General features: G+C 43.0%; 1 protein-coding gene across 2 annotated transcripts in view; it reads left to right on the plus strand.

Moving 5' to 3' along the window:
* Positions 1 to 13,096, plus strand: part of LOC118389979 (phospholipid phosphatase 2-like) — a 29,472-nt gene extending 16,376 nt beyond the window's left edge. For both annotated transcript variants that reach the window (XM_035780064.2, XM_035780073.2), the window contains exons 2-6: positions 8,608 to 8,759; positions 8,933 to 9,195; positions 9,432 to 9,489; positions 10,553 to 10,729; positions 11,076 to 13,096. In XM_035780064.2, coding sequence (XP_035635957.1) covers positions 8,608 to 8,759; positions 8,933 to 9,195; positions 9,432 to 9,489; positions 10,553 to 10,729; positions 11,076 to 11,225 — 800 coding nt within the window. In that variant the 3' untranslated portion in view covers positions 11,226 to 13,096. The remainder of the gene's footprint in view (positions 1 to 8,607; positions 8,760 to 8,932; positions 9,196 to 9,431; positions 9,490 to 10,552; positions 10,730 to 11,075) is intronic.
* Positions 13,097 to 16,562: the final 3,466 nt, after the last annotated feature.

Consider the following 16,562-nt stretch of genomic DNA (forward strand, 5'->3'; position numbering starts at 1 on the left):
GGCCCAGTGCCGAGCCCAGGTCAAACTATCAACAGCTGATGTGTTCTTAAAGGCCCAGTGCCTAGCTCGGGTCAAACTATCAACAGCTGGTGTGTTCTTAAAGGCCCAGTGCCTAGCCCAGGTCAAACTATCAACAGCTGGTGTGTTCTTAAAGGCCCAGTGCCTAGCCCAGGTCAAACTATCAACAGCTGGTGTGTTCTTAAAGGCCCAGTGCAGTCGAAAATGTGATTTCCTGTGTTTGATATGTATCCACACTGAGGTTGGAATAATACTGCTAAAAAATGATAATGCCCTGTTTAGTGTAAGCGCTGTTTGAAAAGGCCGCTTGAAATTTCAGCCTGTTTAGACCAGAAATAAAGAGTTCCAAACCTCTCTGCCAATAACAGCTAGATTTCAGTTTTCCCCTCTACACTCAGACCACTCCCAGACAGTCCTGTCAAAATGAGTGTTTGAGAAAATGCTCTTTACTAAGAAGCATTTTTCTTTTTTTGTTGAAAACAATCACAGAAAGGTAATTCATTGTTACAAAGAAATGATTTGATATTGAGATAAAAACAGCTGCATTGGACCTTTAAGGTAGGTGAGGAGTGTGATTAGTAATGACAAAGAGGCAGGTTCAAAGTCACTAGTTGGAGGCCTCACAAGCCCCCTGCTTTACAACCAGGGAACACCCATGCCAGGATTTCACTGTGGGATTAGATGTTCCTTAAACAAGACGCTATGCTTCAGACAGAGAAGGAAATCTCTCTATGTCTTAGATGGCCTCAGCAGCTAGTATGTCATCTATAGTTACCTGTTTTGGGCGATACTCAAATATCTACCCTAGTTTAAGCTTGAGTTTGACATTTATTATAGTCTCCTCACTCCCACCACTCTCTCCCTCTTTCTCTCCCTCTCTTCTGTCTGTGTAAACCTACACTCAGCACGAATAGACAGTGTGTGTTGGCTTATTGCACAGAGGAACAGCTGGGTTTAACTTCTCCCTGTCTGAACTGTTCATAGGTAGCACTACAAAGAGGCCAGCAGAGCAGAATAGCATGGTCTCCGTTTACAGCTGTGCTCTATGCACTCCGTTTCAGGCCATATGAATCGCTGTGTGCTGTTTCTAATGAATGAAGGGTATTCCGAGCAACGTATGATGACTACATTTCCTCCCCAGCAAGGCGGAGGTTACACTCACCACACACACTCTCCAGAGGGTTATGTTTTTTTTTCTGCTGTGATTTTTATTCCCTTGTTGTACACTAATCAAACACAGAGACAGCTGAGAGGACAGAGGATATGAGTGAGTGTATGACTCAGAGTTGTGTTAGGTCTCCACATCCATACGACCCCCCCAAGGGCTTGGCCCGTTTACTGAGGAGAAACGAGGAGGAGTCATCTGGTTTGCCATGGGACTTGGGGAGATTTGCCATGGTTTTTTTCTCCTTCTCTCATACTCAAAGGCACAGCATTGTTAAGCAGCGTATCCTTGGCAGTACCAAGGAAGTGAGTGCAGGACAGCAAAGGAAAAGCTGTGCTATCAATGAATGACTCGGTGTGCCTTCTCCTTTGATGAATGCCACAAGGGGAAGTTTATGGCATTTCATCTTAGTGCCATCTGTAAGGAAGCTTTTCTCTTCATGTTAAATCAGATTTGACTCAATAAAATGTTCCCATGTTCTTTGACCTGACTGCGCTTGAGTTTCAAGTGGTTGAAAGAGGCTTGTGAAGGAAACTATGTAGCTTGTCTCTGAGGATTCAGGATTCTCATCCAGTTGGGTTGTGAAAAGGCATTGTCATGAGTTCTCAAACTGTTTCCACTCAATGAGAAATTTACTGATGACAGCACAGGAAATGGTTATCCCAATTTAGTTATGTTATGGAAACTGAAGACATTTCAATGAACAGTAGAAGAGGTGGACTAACACCCTTAGATGGGTTTGTGTGGTGAAGTATTGTAAAATGGATTTCACAACATATGACCATATAAACAGTATCTACATTTTAGGGATTTCATGTTTTTTTTTATACCATGAGCCTACTGTACTAATATATCTAGCACCCAGATGTATAATCAAAATATGTGTGGCCTGGTCTATTTGTTTGATCTAACAAAAGTCAGACTATTCTCCAGACCAGATTTAACTGCCCTCCATCCGCACTACTTGGTGCTCAGAATGCGTAAATGATGAGGAGAGCGAGAGAGCAACAGTGGGATTAGAAGGCAATGGGTAGCAGGATTTAGTGTGACTGACAGGGGAAGTTGGGCATTCCTCGTGTGAATGAGGTTTTACGCCCAGCACATACCTTCCACATTAGTCAGTCTAGCCAAGGTCGACTGTGGTGCTGGGAGAAGGACCCTGGTCCACACATTAGAGAAATAGAACGAGTATTGGCATTAAGAGGAAAGGAAAAAGAGATGCACTGGAGGAAGGAGAAAGAGAGTAGAGGCACTGAATGAGAGACAGAGAAGAGTCACTGGAGAAAGAGTCACAAGATGACCCTCGCAGTGTGGAAAGACAGATCATCCAATCCCAATAAAGCAGAGAGCGTTCTAGCACATGGCCCAGCTGTGACCCTGTAGGAAGGCATTCTCTCCAGTCTGAACCAGTCAAGTCAAAAATAATTGGCACAAAGGACAGTGAAATCCCGGGCTGGATGTTTTAATCATTTTGTCCGGCCTTCCTTAAAGCAGTGCAGGTTCCATAGAGAAAAAGGCAGGGACAGGCTCTGGTCTATAGTGCAGTGGCAGTGTAGTATCAGGTCGAGAATGCTTTTCTAATTAAATCAGTGGTCCAGATGAGTTGGGCAGTACAATGATCCAGATGTTTGAGTCCAGGCTCTGACCCCTCCATTAGTTCACACAGGGGCATGCATTTACATTTATATTCCAATGCAAGATTTGAAAAAGAGCAATGTATTTTCAATGAAGACTCTATGGTTCTTTTGCTGGAAATTGTATTCCCTTCCTGAATTGAAAGGGCATTGACCCCAATCCTGCCCTCCACTGTGCAGAGAGATAGAGAGGATGTGATGATTTTCAGTAGCTCTTAGCTTCCAGTAAGATTATGGCCACAATCATCCCATGTAATCAGCTGTCTAAAAAAAACCTGGCTCCATTCAGACCTCTATATTTACAGAGTGTGGGAGGACACATGGATTGAAGGAATGACCGAGAGTGAATGAGATGGAGAGACTAAATAAGAGAATGAGGGGCACAAAGGAGGAGAGAAATTAGTGGTGTGATGGAATATAATTCATTTCTGTTGCTCTGCTCAAAGGCCAGGTAGTTTAATCCCTCTCTATCGCTTATGCATATCCAATGGCATTGAGCAGGTGCTGGATAGCTTTAACTTAAGCTTTTGTTCCATGTGTTTGTGTCTAAACCCTCGTCTTCAAGAGTAATTTGCCTTTACCTCTCTCTTGTATTTCTGTTCCGCAAGACCCCATTTTAAGAAGCATTGAAGATGATTGTGAAGGTAGAGGAGAAAAAGGAGCATTAGCTTCTCAAAGTGTGACTAAAAGCTATTCAAATGGGATTCCTTAATCTGAGGCTGGAAATGTGAACTCCTGCTTCCTGTGACTTCAAAAGGCCTAAGTATGGGCTCAAATAGGAGATCTTTCACAGGCAGAATTCCCAGCAGGGCCTAATTTCCTTCCAACTGTAGTGTCAGGTGTTTTCATGGTCCTCATGGAGCGAATACACTCCTTCAAACCTGCTTTCCTCTATTATTCTACCTTTTCCCACGAGGACTTTCATTTGGTCGGTTAAAAGACAGTTTCCTTCTTTCCTCCTGTAAAGATGCAGTTCACTGTCAATTTGGGTGGTGAAATGTTCTTGTGGTATCCTGGAGACCTATTTTTGTCTGTTTTTGCCTGGTCAGTGTGGCTGTGTTTGTTTTTGTCTGTCTGTGTGCATGTTTTGGGACTCAGAGGCTTGGAAGTCTCATCCTATGTAGAGGTTTATTAGACATCCCTACATCACAGCACCAGACTAGATATTCATATTGAATTTTAGATTTGTCTCATCTGTTCAAGGTGATGTCTGCAGTATAAATGCAGCGTTATGAGTACAGAATATAAAGATGTACACAGCCTAAGAAGCCTAGACGGGGGGTCATTTTAAGCCAGCTGCACTGCCTACCCCCGTACACCATGGCAAAGCATTCAGGGATTTCTACCCAATCTACTCTAATGGCAGCGATGGTTGCCTCTATATCGAATATGTGCAACTTTCATGCATTGATATTAATGGAAGAGTTTTGTACAAATATTTGAGTTATGTTTGCTTGTCTCAGATTGAACCCTGACTCTCTCCCCTCCTATGTGTTATTGTGCTCTGCCCTGAAACTTGTTACTTTTATCTATTTTAAAATTACATTCCCTCCATCTATCAGCTTATTGGAACCAGTATTTCAACTTACATTTTCTTTCGGAATTTGCATCACATTTTTCTCTTACTTAGCCACTACTAATGGTCCTGACTGACTACTCTGTAAGATTGTCTTAAAAGGATTGCAATTGCAGCACGGATTTTGTTACACAGCATCAAGCTCAAACAAACCATTTTAACATGACTTCCAACATGCTGGAGGTCCAGACCAGTGTTCAGGCTCACAGTACCTGCTGTATCTATTCTAAGTTTACTCATATGGGCTATGCAAACCAGATACATGCATCAATAAGCCTTGAGTTTTCCAGCATTTCTATTCTGTTTTCGATTGCCTGCAAAATGTGAACATTCCTACCAAATAGGATTTTGTATTTAATGGCTGTGTGCGTGTGGAGACTGACATGAAATCTTTCTGTCTAAAACATTTCCCACTGTACAGTAATGACAGCCTTGCACACAGTAGCCCTCAAGTTTGTTTTTATTAGACATTTACGGCCATGTATATTCCCGGTAAATATTGTTTTACTGAATATATTTGAGAATTTTGACAGCTGGTGCCAATCCAAAGCAAGTTACATTATGAAAGATCAAGAATATGTTGTAGAAACGTTCAAAGTGACTTTTATGATGAACTCAGAAGTGAAATGGTGATGATAGTTAGTGTCCTCCTGAGAGCTCATCAGCCTATCCTGATTAAGTTACACTCCGCTCAGATGTTTGGAACAAAACAATGGCAAACCAAACACATGTTATCGTGGACACTGGATCTGGGGGAGATGGAGGAATAGTCACAATAGCTAAGAAACACTAAACTCTTTCTGTGATTAGCTTCCAGCACTGTGTGGACTTGGAGGAGGAAAAGGAAGCTGGAGACATTTGTTCCTTGACATTCTGGTGTGATTCTGTCTGACTTTGCCCATGCCCGCTGGAGGCAGGATTTCGGGCCAATGAATTGCCATTCAAAAGCCTCATCACACTAGTCCCACAATGTCCCTGCATCCCCTCAGGATGTTATGGATGGCCACATTGTCTTATGGCACCACCAGACAGGATGGAGGTGCTGAGGGCCTGGGGGCATTGAGACTTATTCTGGGGCTCTATTCCCTCACAAGGCCTTCTTCCACTGTGTAAACACTGCCACAACAGCTCTGTACTGGTGGGAAACATGGAGTGGCTGGCAGGTGGGCTACAGCTGCTGGTGTTGACACACACGCTAACTCTGTTGGTGCTGGTTGGGAACAAAGGCTTGCCACTTGGTTCCTATATGGAATATCAGCCAGTTAAGTGGCACCTGTTTGGTGGTGACACTGTCTGTGGTGCTCATAATGGTGGGTGCTAGCATTTACATGTAATAAACATAAATTCCTCTTGAACTAATATCAGAAGGCTAGCAAGGCAACGGACCCTTTTTGTAGATGTACAGTGCCTTCATAGACTATTCTCACCCCTTGACTTTTTCCACATTTTGTTGTTACAAAGTGGAATGAATTATGTTAGTGTTGTGGAGTAACTACAATGTTGTTGTTTATCCATCCTCAGTCTTCTCCTATCACAGCCATTAAACTCTGTAACTGTTTTAAAGTCCCCATCGTCTTCATGGTGAAATCTCTGAGCGGTTTCCTTCCTCTCCGGCAGCTGAGTTAGGAAGGACGCCTGTATCTTTGTAGTGACTGGGTGTATTGATACGCCATCCAAAGTGTAATTAATAACTTCACCATGCTCAAAGGGATATTCAATGTCTGCTTTTTTTTACCCATCTACCAATAGGTCCCTTCTTTGCGAGGCATTGTTAAACTTCCTTGGTCTTAGTGGTCGAATCTGTGCTTGAAATGTACTGCTCGACTGAGGGACCTTTACAGATAATTGTGTGTGTGGGGTACAGAGATGGGTTAGTCATTTAAAAAATCATGTTAAACACTATTATTGCACACAGAGGGAGTCCATGCAACTTCTTATGTGACTTGTTAAGTATGTTATTACTCCTGAACTTTAGGCTTGCCATGACAAAAGGGTTGACTACTTGAATACCTGCACACTGACTCGGTACTGGTGCCCCTGTATATAGCCTCGTTATTCTTATTGTGTTACTTTTTATTATTAGTTTTTATTTGAGCCCACTTGTTAAATATTTTCTTCTTCTTGAACGGCCACTGTTAAGGGCTTGTAAGTAAGCATTTCACGGTAAAGTCTACACTTGTTGTATTCGTCGCATGTGGCAAATAAAGTTTGATTTGAATGCTTATTGACTCAAGACATTTCAGATATGAATTTTTATTCATTTGTAAACATTTCTAAAAAATCTATTCTACCTTGACATTATGGTGTATTGTGTGTAGATCAGTGACACAATCTCAATTTAATCCATTTTCAGGCTGTAACACAACAAAATGTGGAAAGAAATCTCTGAAGGGACTGTAGCTTTTATGAATCTCATCTTCTATCTCTAGTTGAGGTTTCTCTCTCCAATGTTTGTCTCATTGTGCGTTTTGTCGTGTCTGAAACCTATTAGCAAGGTTAGACGGTATGACACAGTGTACACTGATACGTCTTTATCCTGTAGCCATTTGTTCATTCTCTGAGGAACACAAAGGCTCTAGTATATACTGTTGTCCTTGGCATCCTCCACACAGCCAATGGCTCTCTTTGTTTAGAGGAGGAGGGTGTCAGTTAGTTAGTAGGCACATTTTCCGCATAGCCATGAAAATGTAACCAAACAATGCCGTTCCTCATCTCATGTGAGGTAGGAATCATGTCAACCAGACCACACATGACATAGATAGAGGTAGATAGATATACCCTGTTCTTCTCTAAGCTTATTCCTTGTCCAAGTGAATGTGTCCTCACCACCTTAAATGTAGTTTGTCCAGAACATTCCCTGCGGTGCAAATGTGTTGACTTCTTGGCGGCAAACCAATCTATGATTTGCCAGCCTGCCAGGGACAAATGAAAAGGGCTGCAATGCTTAGACTGGAGTTGTACACACATAAGCTAGACAGATGTCTTCAGAGAGCAGAGAAACCCTGCCGATTTAGAGCCTCAGCTTTACTAACACTGTCTAAGATCCAACATTATTATTTTCATCAGTTAGCTTCTCAGTGTGGCATCGTTCTCCTGGCTCTATCTGTTACTCTGCCTGGAAGCTGGCCTGGAACTATGTCATTGACAGGCGTGCTTCAGAAGGGAGGAGGGGTGGGAGTGAATGAGAAATGTATACTTTTGAAATGACATTTTTCAGTGTATGTAGTATTTGTCTTTCATTTAGTATGCAGACTCATGGCATTTCTATATGCTCAAGGCTGTCTGCCATCCTGGGTAGGGGAGCTGACTGGAGGGTTTCAGGGTGGGGAGAGTTCACACATGCCCTAGGTCTTTGTTCCACTCCTGGTTTTACACAAAAGAGCTCCAGGCTTGTAGGAGAAGAGAGACAAAATACATTCCTAACAGTTATGCCAATGAAGTATTTTTCACATATCTGTTTTAATTTGCAGACTAGGAAGAGCATTATTCATTAAGTGTATCAACAGGAACTACAGTAACACACGTGTAATGCCTTCCTCATGGTGGGTTTGTGGCTTTGCATCACACATCAGACATGTCCAGAGTGTGTGTGGTTTTGGAGACGTTTCCGAACGTCTCAAGGCCATTTTCCATCCACTCAGTAACCTTGAGCGGATATATTTGTTTGTGCACACCACCACATCAGTCAGTTTTCTAAGGAGTAGCACTGGGGTGGGGGTGTACATCTGAGTCTACGGTTTGTTTTTTAATCCCTTACTGTGCGGATGTACCATGACATTTCACAGCCTACGTCAATGTGTGCTGAGCTCTGCTTTGGTATGCGGTGCCTTTCTGGGCTATGAATGTAGTATATTTTCAGGACAGCGTTGTTCCACTGAAAAAGGTCTTCAGGAAAGGAGGAGAAAATCTACTCAGAAAACGTTGAAGAAACATTTAACCTCCCAGATTGAATAGTGATGTAATGTCTGGGTTTCTGGAAATTGAAAATAGCTGTTATTTCACAGATGGAATGCTCCCATAAAATCTTTGTATGTTAGCTTGGATCAACAGCATTATCATCAATCATTCCCGGTGTACTTTATCACCCTTTAGGTGCTGGAAGGAAAAAAGTGTATGAAATGTCATCAATGGGAGCATATCAGTGTTGCAAACAGTTATAAAATTCTCTGTTGAAGTGAATTAACGAGTTGCCTGTCATTTTTCTCTTCTCATAGCCGCTCTGCCCTTCCTCATCATGACTGTTGTGTTCCGGCCCTACCTGAGGGGTGTGTACTGTGACGATGAGGACATCAAGTACCCCCTCAAACCTGACACCATCACCCACGGCTTGCTGGCTGCAGTCACCATCTCCTGCACTGTCATCATTGTGAGTCACTCCCTATACTTTCCTCGCTGACACCTAAGTGAGCTAAATAACATCTACTGATTACAGACCAGTCTCTCACAAACAGCCATTTCTATAAGCAGCCAGTGGACCAGATATTAGCTGTCATATTGGAGTGTTGGATGTAATTTAAGCCTCTTTCTCTCTTTCAATAGATATCATCAGGAGAGGCCTACCTCGTCTACAGTAAGAGGATCCACTCTAACTCTGAGTTCAACGGGTACGTGGCGGCACTCTACAAGGTGCTGGGTACCTTCCTGTTCGGGGCAGCTGTCAGCCAATCACTGACGGACCTGGCCAAGTTCTCCATCGGACGCCCTCGGCCCAACTTCATGGCCGTCTGCAACCCCAAGGTCTGCAAAGGCTACGTGCTGGAGATCAACTGCACCGGCAATCCTCGGCACGTCACGGAGTCCAGGTAGTTACTGAAGTAGAGGGTGTCAGGGAAATATTGTTGATGTGTACATTGCTCAATGTCAGTGGTTAGTGCCGTACTGGAACCAATGCCTGCATACGCTGCAGGACTAGATCCAGGGTTGGTGACCACTGCTTTATGCTATGGTAGAAAAACACAGAATACATCCACTGTGGCCTCTACACAGCCATGACAGAAAAAGGTTTTAACAACATATTTGTTTTCGCTCTATTTTCCAGGCTGTCCTTCTACTCTGGCCACTCCTCCTTTGGGATGTACTGTATGCTGTTTCTAGCTGTGAGTAAACTACACACACACACTCATATTCAGCAGTCTCAAGGGGAGTCAATGTCTCTCCATTTGAAACAGGATTCATGGGGAAAATATGAAATGCAGAATAGGACAGGATAGACAGAGAGGGATTGTGCACATATAAGGGCAAGTCAGAAGTTCAGCTGAGGAATTTGGACACAAACGCTAATGCCCTGCTGGACTGGACTGTTATTGACTGGAGATGAAGGCCCGTGTTCTGTTTCTAGTAATCCAGTTCAAGTGTGCTGGGCCTTGTCTATGGACAGACAGAGCAGGCAGGCGCCTTGAGCAGACAGCCGGCCCTCAATGCCAATCAAAGCAATTAGTCATTGTTTGGTCATGTCACAGGCCCTTTGATGTTCCCTAGTATACGTGATTCATATCTCCTTGTCCCTACAAGTGTCCTACAGTGTTGAATGCTGAGATAGAGTGTGTGTGGTAGGAGGGCATGCATGGATGCCAACTAACACACCTACTGCGGCAGGAGCCTGGTAGCAGCCCAGAGAAATGAGCGCGCCAGATAGACATTCTGGCAGCAACTCTCCTCTTCTGTGAAAAGGGTTTTCAGTCCGTAGGCATAAATTAGATCAACATTCAACACCTTTTCACGCTTTATGCGATTTTAAGCATACCAAATCTGGTTTTGCCGGGGAGTTGATTTAGTATGAAAAGAGAAACTCTTTAAAGATACATTCTTGCCTTTTAAATGTTTGTCTACATGTACTGATGATGTGATGGTTAGCATTGTGAAATAGCTAAACATGCTTTCATATTACATAGCCAATTGAAGAATGGACTTGCACACTGTTTACATGAAAGAAACATTTACTAACAAATGCTGTGTTTCAGACATTCATTGAGGCATGATGGTAGGCTTAGTGTAACTGGGGCCAGTTTACAGTCAAATAACATTGCCTTATTTGGTAAGATGGTTCACTACAACACAAAAACCACAAATGACCTCAATCAGCAGTAAAGGCACATTTTCTACAAACACAGCTCTACTTATGAGAGAACTAAAACATCTCCTCCCTCTCTTTCTCTCTAGTTGTATGTCCAGGCGAGACTGAGGGCTAAGTGGGCACGACTCCTCCGGCCCACAATCCAGTTCTTCCTTGTGGCCTTTGCGGTGTATGTGGGCTACACCCGCGTGTCTGATTACAAGCACCACTGGAGCGACGTTCTGGTGGGCTTCCTCCAAGGCGCTCTCATCGCCATCCTCAACGTGAGTGTTGCCTGGTGACTTTTTATTGTTCCTAGTCCCCTGTTTTGATCGAACCTCTTTCAGCAACGCCTTTTGGAAGTCTCGGAGACGTGGGGGATAAATATTGAAAAGCGAAGCCTCAGTTCGTATTTCAGACTTCTGTATGCAATTAGGGACCCTCCCAGACCCAATGTTTTATGATGGTTAGAGAGCTGGAGGGGTTATGCAGCGCACTGTGTGTGTTCCTGTCAGATGTGGAGCAGCTGCATGGTGCCCTCCACAACCAGACATATACAATCATACTTTCTAGCCCTGCCCTTGGTCCTCTCACTCTGTCTGACCCACTATGTCCCTCTTCTCTTTACAGGTGCGCCACGTATCAGACTTCTTCAAGCAGCGCCCTCCCCGTTGCTCCAGCCAAGAGACGGCTGAGAGCGAGGAACTGGAGCGCAAACCCAGCCTGCAGATGGCCGATGCAGAGCACAACAACCATTACAGCTACCCAGGGCCTGTGTGAGAGGGGCCAACCCAGGGGCCCCCAGACTATGTCAACCACTCTCACCACAAACTCCCACAAACCACTGGGCTGAGTGAAGGGGCTGCACACAATACCAGAACCCTCTATGGCCTGAGTGCATCAGCCCCCTTCCGAAGACATGACTCCCTGGGAGAGGACTTTTGTTTTAATCATGAATGTTTATCATGGTTGATGTTCACAAACATTTTTTTTGTATGTTTTTTTTTCCAACTTTATTTTACACAATAGATTAGGAGAGAGCACCAAACATTCACATTAGAAAGAACGAGACTGTTCTCTGAGGAGATTAGTTTTAGTGCACCTTAGTCGGAGGAGTAATCTGATTTCAGTGGAAGTTTGGGATTGATATGTTGAATGTTTCACCTATGTGACATGGAGTGCAGAGAGTTAGAAATGTTGTTGATTGTGTAAGCTTTCCTTGGATGTTCCAGAGTGATATACCACTAGATCACGAACAATCACTGCAAAAAATTTGGCATAAAGATTTTAGAAATTCAGCTTTTCGCTATGCCATTCTGGCTTCCCTATTTTTTATATATAAATGTTTTAACAGTAACATTGCTCCTTTGGTATGAATTGAAGGTATTTGGAAGGGCCTTCTAATTTATTTTCTATTATAAACTGGGTGGTTCGGGCCCTGAATGATATCATATATCAGACCATATACAATGGGTATGACAAAACATTTAATTGTACAGCTCTAATTATGTTGGTAACCAGATTATAATAGCAATAAGGCACCTCTGGGGTTTGTGGTATACAGCCAATATATCACGGCTAAGGCTGTATCCAGGCACGCTGCGTTGCATAGTGCATCAGAACAGCCTTTAGCCGTGGAATATTGGCCGTATACCACATCCCCTCGTGCCTTATTGATTCATTTTAGATTACTTTATTCTCACGGTTGGAAATGTCTATTATACCAGCGCTGTTCAGCTATTTTGCAATCATGATCACCCCTGTTAGCCACTATGAGCCACAAATACTGTATCTTCTAATATTGTGACATTTTTCATACTGCATGGAGAATGCGTGTAAATATGCATGTAAGTATGTTGTTTTTTTCTCACATGTACATGTTCTCTGGCCCATATCAAACCAGTGCCTACCTGGACTAGTGCCCTTTAAGATTGCCACAAATGGATCAGATTCCAAGTTCACAACGCAAACCAGATGCCTTAACATGAGCCTTTAAGGGTTGTAAAGATACATCTTACCATTCGAGTCATTTGTTGCAAGCTGTTAATACTGTTCTGTGCAAAGTTCAAAGATTAGACTGGACTGATTGAGCTAATTTGTGAAGAAGTGCTCCTGTACACTGACTGTCAGGCCTGGCCCTGCTTGGCACAGGAGGACTGACGACATATCAGTCAGCTGGTAGTGATTGTGAGGCTCAGAGAGCTGACTGAGAAGTGACCTGTGACTGTGGAATGGCAAGGGCCTCCTGCGGAGACCTGGTCCCTACGGACTTCCAGACTTTTAAAAACTTGCTTTGAATTCCAGAAATGAGAACCACCTGGACCAGCTTCAGTGAAGTGTTGTTGTTGTGTAACGTCTCAGCTGTGTATTACTGAATCCCCAGACCAAATTTACCCATGAAACAATAGTATGAAAATGTAATGGTGTTTGAGTCACCTCCAGGTTTCCATCATAAAAGGCACTCGGTTAGCCTTGTTCTGGGTGGTGTGTGTTTCATTTGCAATCAAACTATTTCCATTAGGATTGGTGCCTTCGAATAGGTCCTGGTTGGCCATTCTTTGTATGTCCAACATGATGCTGTTCTGTACATTCATCTACCCATAGCTGTTTATGTATACACAAAAGGACTCTAAATAAATACCAAATATACATGATGTTTCAATGTCATATTTTCATATTAACTAAACAGCTGTGTCAAACTGTGACTTGTCAGGAAGGTCTCTGGTTAGCTTTCATCAAGGTTTAATCTTAGATTTATGCATAATCTTGACACATTATTTGTCATGCATTCCATTCCACATTAAATAAGTTTGCATTCCAATGAACTCATTCGGTCATTAGGTAATCAGATAATTAGAGACCACGCTGGTTTCACTCTTGCGACACATATTTCACAAGTATGGGATAGGTGGTGGGACTTGTGAGTTGTCACATTGTTTCTGAGTGATTTAGATCGTGATGAGGATGGTATAATATCAGCGTGCGATCTTGCCTGGGAAAGCAAGCTTGAGTAATCATGATTCCCAGCCGTTCTCTCGATTATTTCAATCCCTCTGCACTGACATATGAGGTGGCATGTCTCACTCAGAAATTACGTTTTGGTTTAATTCACAAATGCACATAGTAACTTGTTTTCATCCATTGATAAAGGATTGGTATCTGCTTTAATGAGTATTGTTTGGAGAGAGAAAAGCCTGACCATAGAATTAAAAATCCATATAAGCCTGACATCCCTCCTCGTTGACAGTGGAATTCTCATGAGTAAGCGATTTCCAGTAGTTCTGCTACTACCGTGGTTTTACTGTCTGATGTTCTGTTCTTGTGTGAGGGGGGTCTGTTTAGGGATTCTTCCGTGTCCTCTTCGCTGTTTGTGTGCATTTGGCCATGAGTATTTTCACTAGCCATTGTATCCTGTGTACATTAATGAGATGAATAGGGACGTAACAATCATGAATGGCTGTTGGGTTTCTGTTGTTAGCTTTGTTTGTGATGGAGTACAGCTTTGGAGATGCTAACTATTCACAGGACACCTTAGGACGCTTCAACTGACATTTCCGGAGCATTTGATTTGTGCCTGAGAGCCCACAGCTTTGCATAGGATGCTATCTATGCATGGCGAGAATATAGCTCAACTGGGCATATCCATGATTTACGTGGTTCTAACTTCGAGACATCCTGTCGCGTGGCTGATGCATAGCCCCAGCTCTGTCCTGCTTTACAAGTTCAGTACAAAACCCCCTTGACTTATCCCTGGCTTTTCAGCAAGACTAATTAAAAACAAGTGCCAGGGATTGGGAGAGGTCGAGCAAGACTCCCCCAACCCTCATAGAGAAGGTCCGTAGAATGGGACGTCTCAACCAAAATGAACACACACATTTATATTGACAAGAACATCAGACCCCAGGGACATTTTTGCAAGTCTTATTGGCAGCTAAAATGAACACCACTGTCACCCCTCATTTACAACAATATTAGTCACTTATTTTGAAAGTCCTACTCATGTATATACAGTAACTTGTTTTGTGTTTCCAAGCACTGAGTGAGAGGCTACCGACCTGTAGCTGAAGTGCTACGACATTTGAACCCCTTATTTCAGCATTGTAATAAAAACATTCACAGATCTGACTGGAGGTAACCGCTTGACAGATATGACTGTGCTAGCCTTGCAGGTGTGCATGTATTTTTAAAAATATCAATATGAATCCAAAATACAAGCATCATAATCATCATACATGACTAATAACACAGCAATTCACACAATTCCTTAAAACCCATCTGAGCTCCAAAGGCAAAAATGGTCCAGGAGTTGAGATTCTGTGAATGGCTCCGGGCATGGTGAAAATGGTCCAGGAGTTGAGATTCTGTGAATAGCTCCGGCCAGGGTGAAAAATGGTCGAGGAGTTGAGATTCTGTGAATGGCTCAGGGCAGGGTGAAAAATGGTCCAGGAGTTGAGATTCTGTGAATGGCTCAGGGCAGGGTGAAAAATGGCTCCTCAAATGAGCGATTAGAACAGGGGTTCTCAAACTTTTTTGGCCCACGACCCTATTTTGATATCTTATAATAGTCGTAACCCCAACAATGTGAAAGAAATTATGTAATTAACAGCCAATATTTACTTTTTTATTTGGGGTCTGCTATGGCAGTGAATTGAAAAACATTCTAACAGTATTTCTGATGGTCTTCTCAACTCACCATCACATACTTTTAATATGGGGATTTGACAGTCAATTGTGAATGTCTGACATAATGTATCTAATGAGATGGGTGTGCTTAATGCATGTCACATTGGAGGTTCTCAAAGTCAGGGGGTGCGGTTGACAGTGCACATCTCTTCTGCACCTCAGATCGCAGCCCAAATAAATGCTTCACAGAGTTCAAGTAACAGACACATCTCAACATCGAATGTTCAGAGGAGACTGCGTGAATCAGGCCTTCATGGTCGAACTTCTGCAAAGAAACCACTACTAAAGGACACCAATTATAAGAAGAGACTTGCTTGGGTCAAGAAACACGAGCAATGGACATTAGACCGGTGGAAATCTGTCCTTTGGTCTGATGAGTCCAAATTTGAGATTTTTGGTTTCAACCACCGTGTATTTTTATGAGACGCAGAGTAGGTGAACGGATGACCTTCGTGTGTGTGGTTCCTACCATGAAGCATGGAGGAGGAGATGTGGGGGTGCATGGCTAGTGACACTGTCTGTGATTTATTTAGAATTCAAGGCCCACTTAACCAGCATGACTACCACAGCATTCTGCAGTGATACGCCATCCCATCTGGTTTGCGCTTAGTGGGACTATCATTAGTTTTTCAACAGGACAATGACCCAAAACACAAGTCCAGGCTGTGTAAGGGCTATATAACCCTTACTATATAACCAAGAAGGAGAGTGATGGAGTGCTGCATCAGATGATCTCGCTCCACAATCACCTGATCACCCAATTGAGATGGTTTGGGATGAGTTGAACCGTAAAGGAAAAGCAGCCAACAAGTGCTCAGCATATGCGAGAACTCCTTCAAGACTGTTGGAAAAGCATTCCAGGTGAGTACCTCAAGCTGCTTGAGAGAATGCCAAGAGTGTGCAAAGTCATCAAGTTAAAGGGTGGCTACTTTGAAGAATCTAAAATCTAAAATATGTTTTTATTTGTTTAACAGTTATTTGGTTACTACATGATTCCAAATGTGTTCTTTCATAGTCTTGATGTCTTCCCTATTATTCTACAATGTAAAGACAAAAAATAGACAAAAAGGCAAAAAATAGAGACAAACCCTTGAATAAGTAGGTGTGTCCAAACTTTTGACTGGTACTGTATATACTGTATATCATATTTTTCAGGATTTAGTCAATTCTCCCGCGACCCCATTTTCATATGAACCCTAGTTTGGGAACCACTGGGTTAGAGAAGCCTCAGCTGTGGAAGCAATGAAGAAATCTGAGAGAGAGAATTGGCTCTAGCTGCAGTGTTTGGGACTGTGGCTGCACCTTGCAGAACACCTAATTCTGGTCAGACTCACACACATGTGGTCCCAAGCTGGAATGCATGGGCAAACACTGGAGCGTTTTAAAGTGTGGCTTCATATTGTCTCTTTTCGCCTTGGTCTACGTTGTTATTTT

Source organism: Oncorhynchus keta, chromosome 1 (assembly GCF_023373465.1).
Source record: "Oncorhynchus keta strain PuntledgeMale-10-30-2019 chromosome 1, Oket_V2, whole genome shotgun sequence".
Taxonomy (NCBI): domain Eukaryota; kingdom Metazoa; phylum Chordata; class Actinopteri; order Salmoniformes; family Salmonidae; genus Oncorhynchus; species Oncorhynchus keta.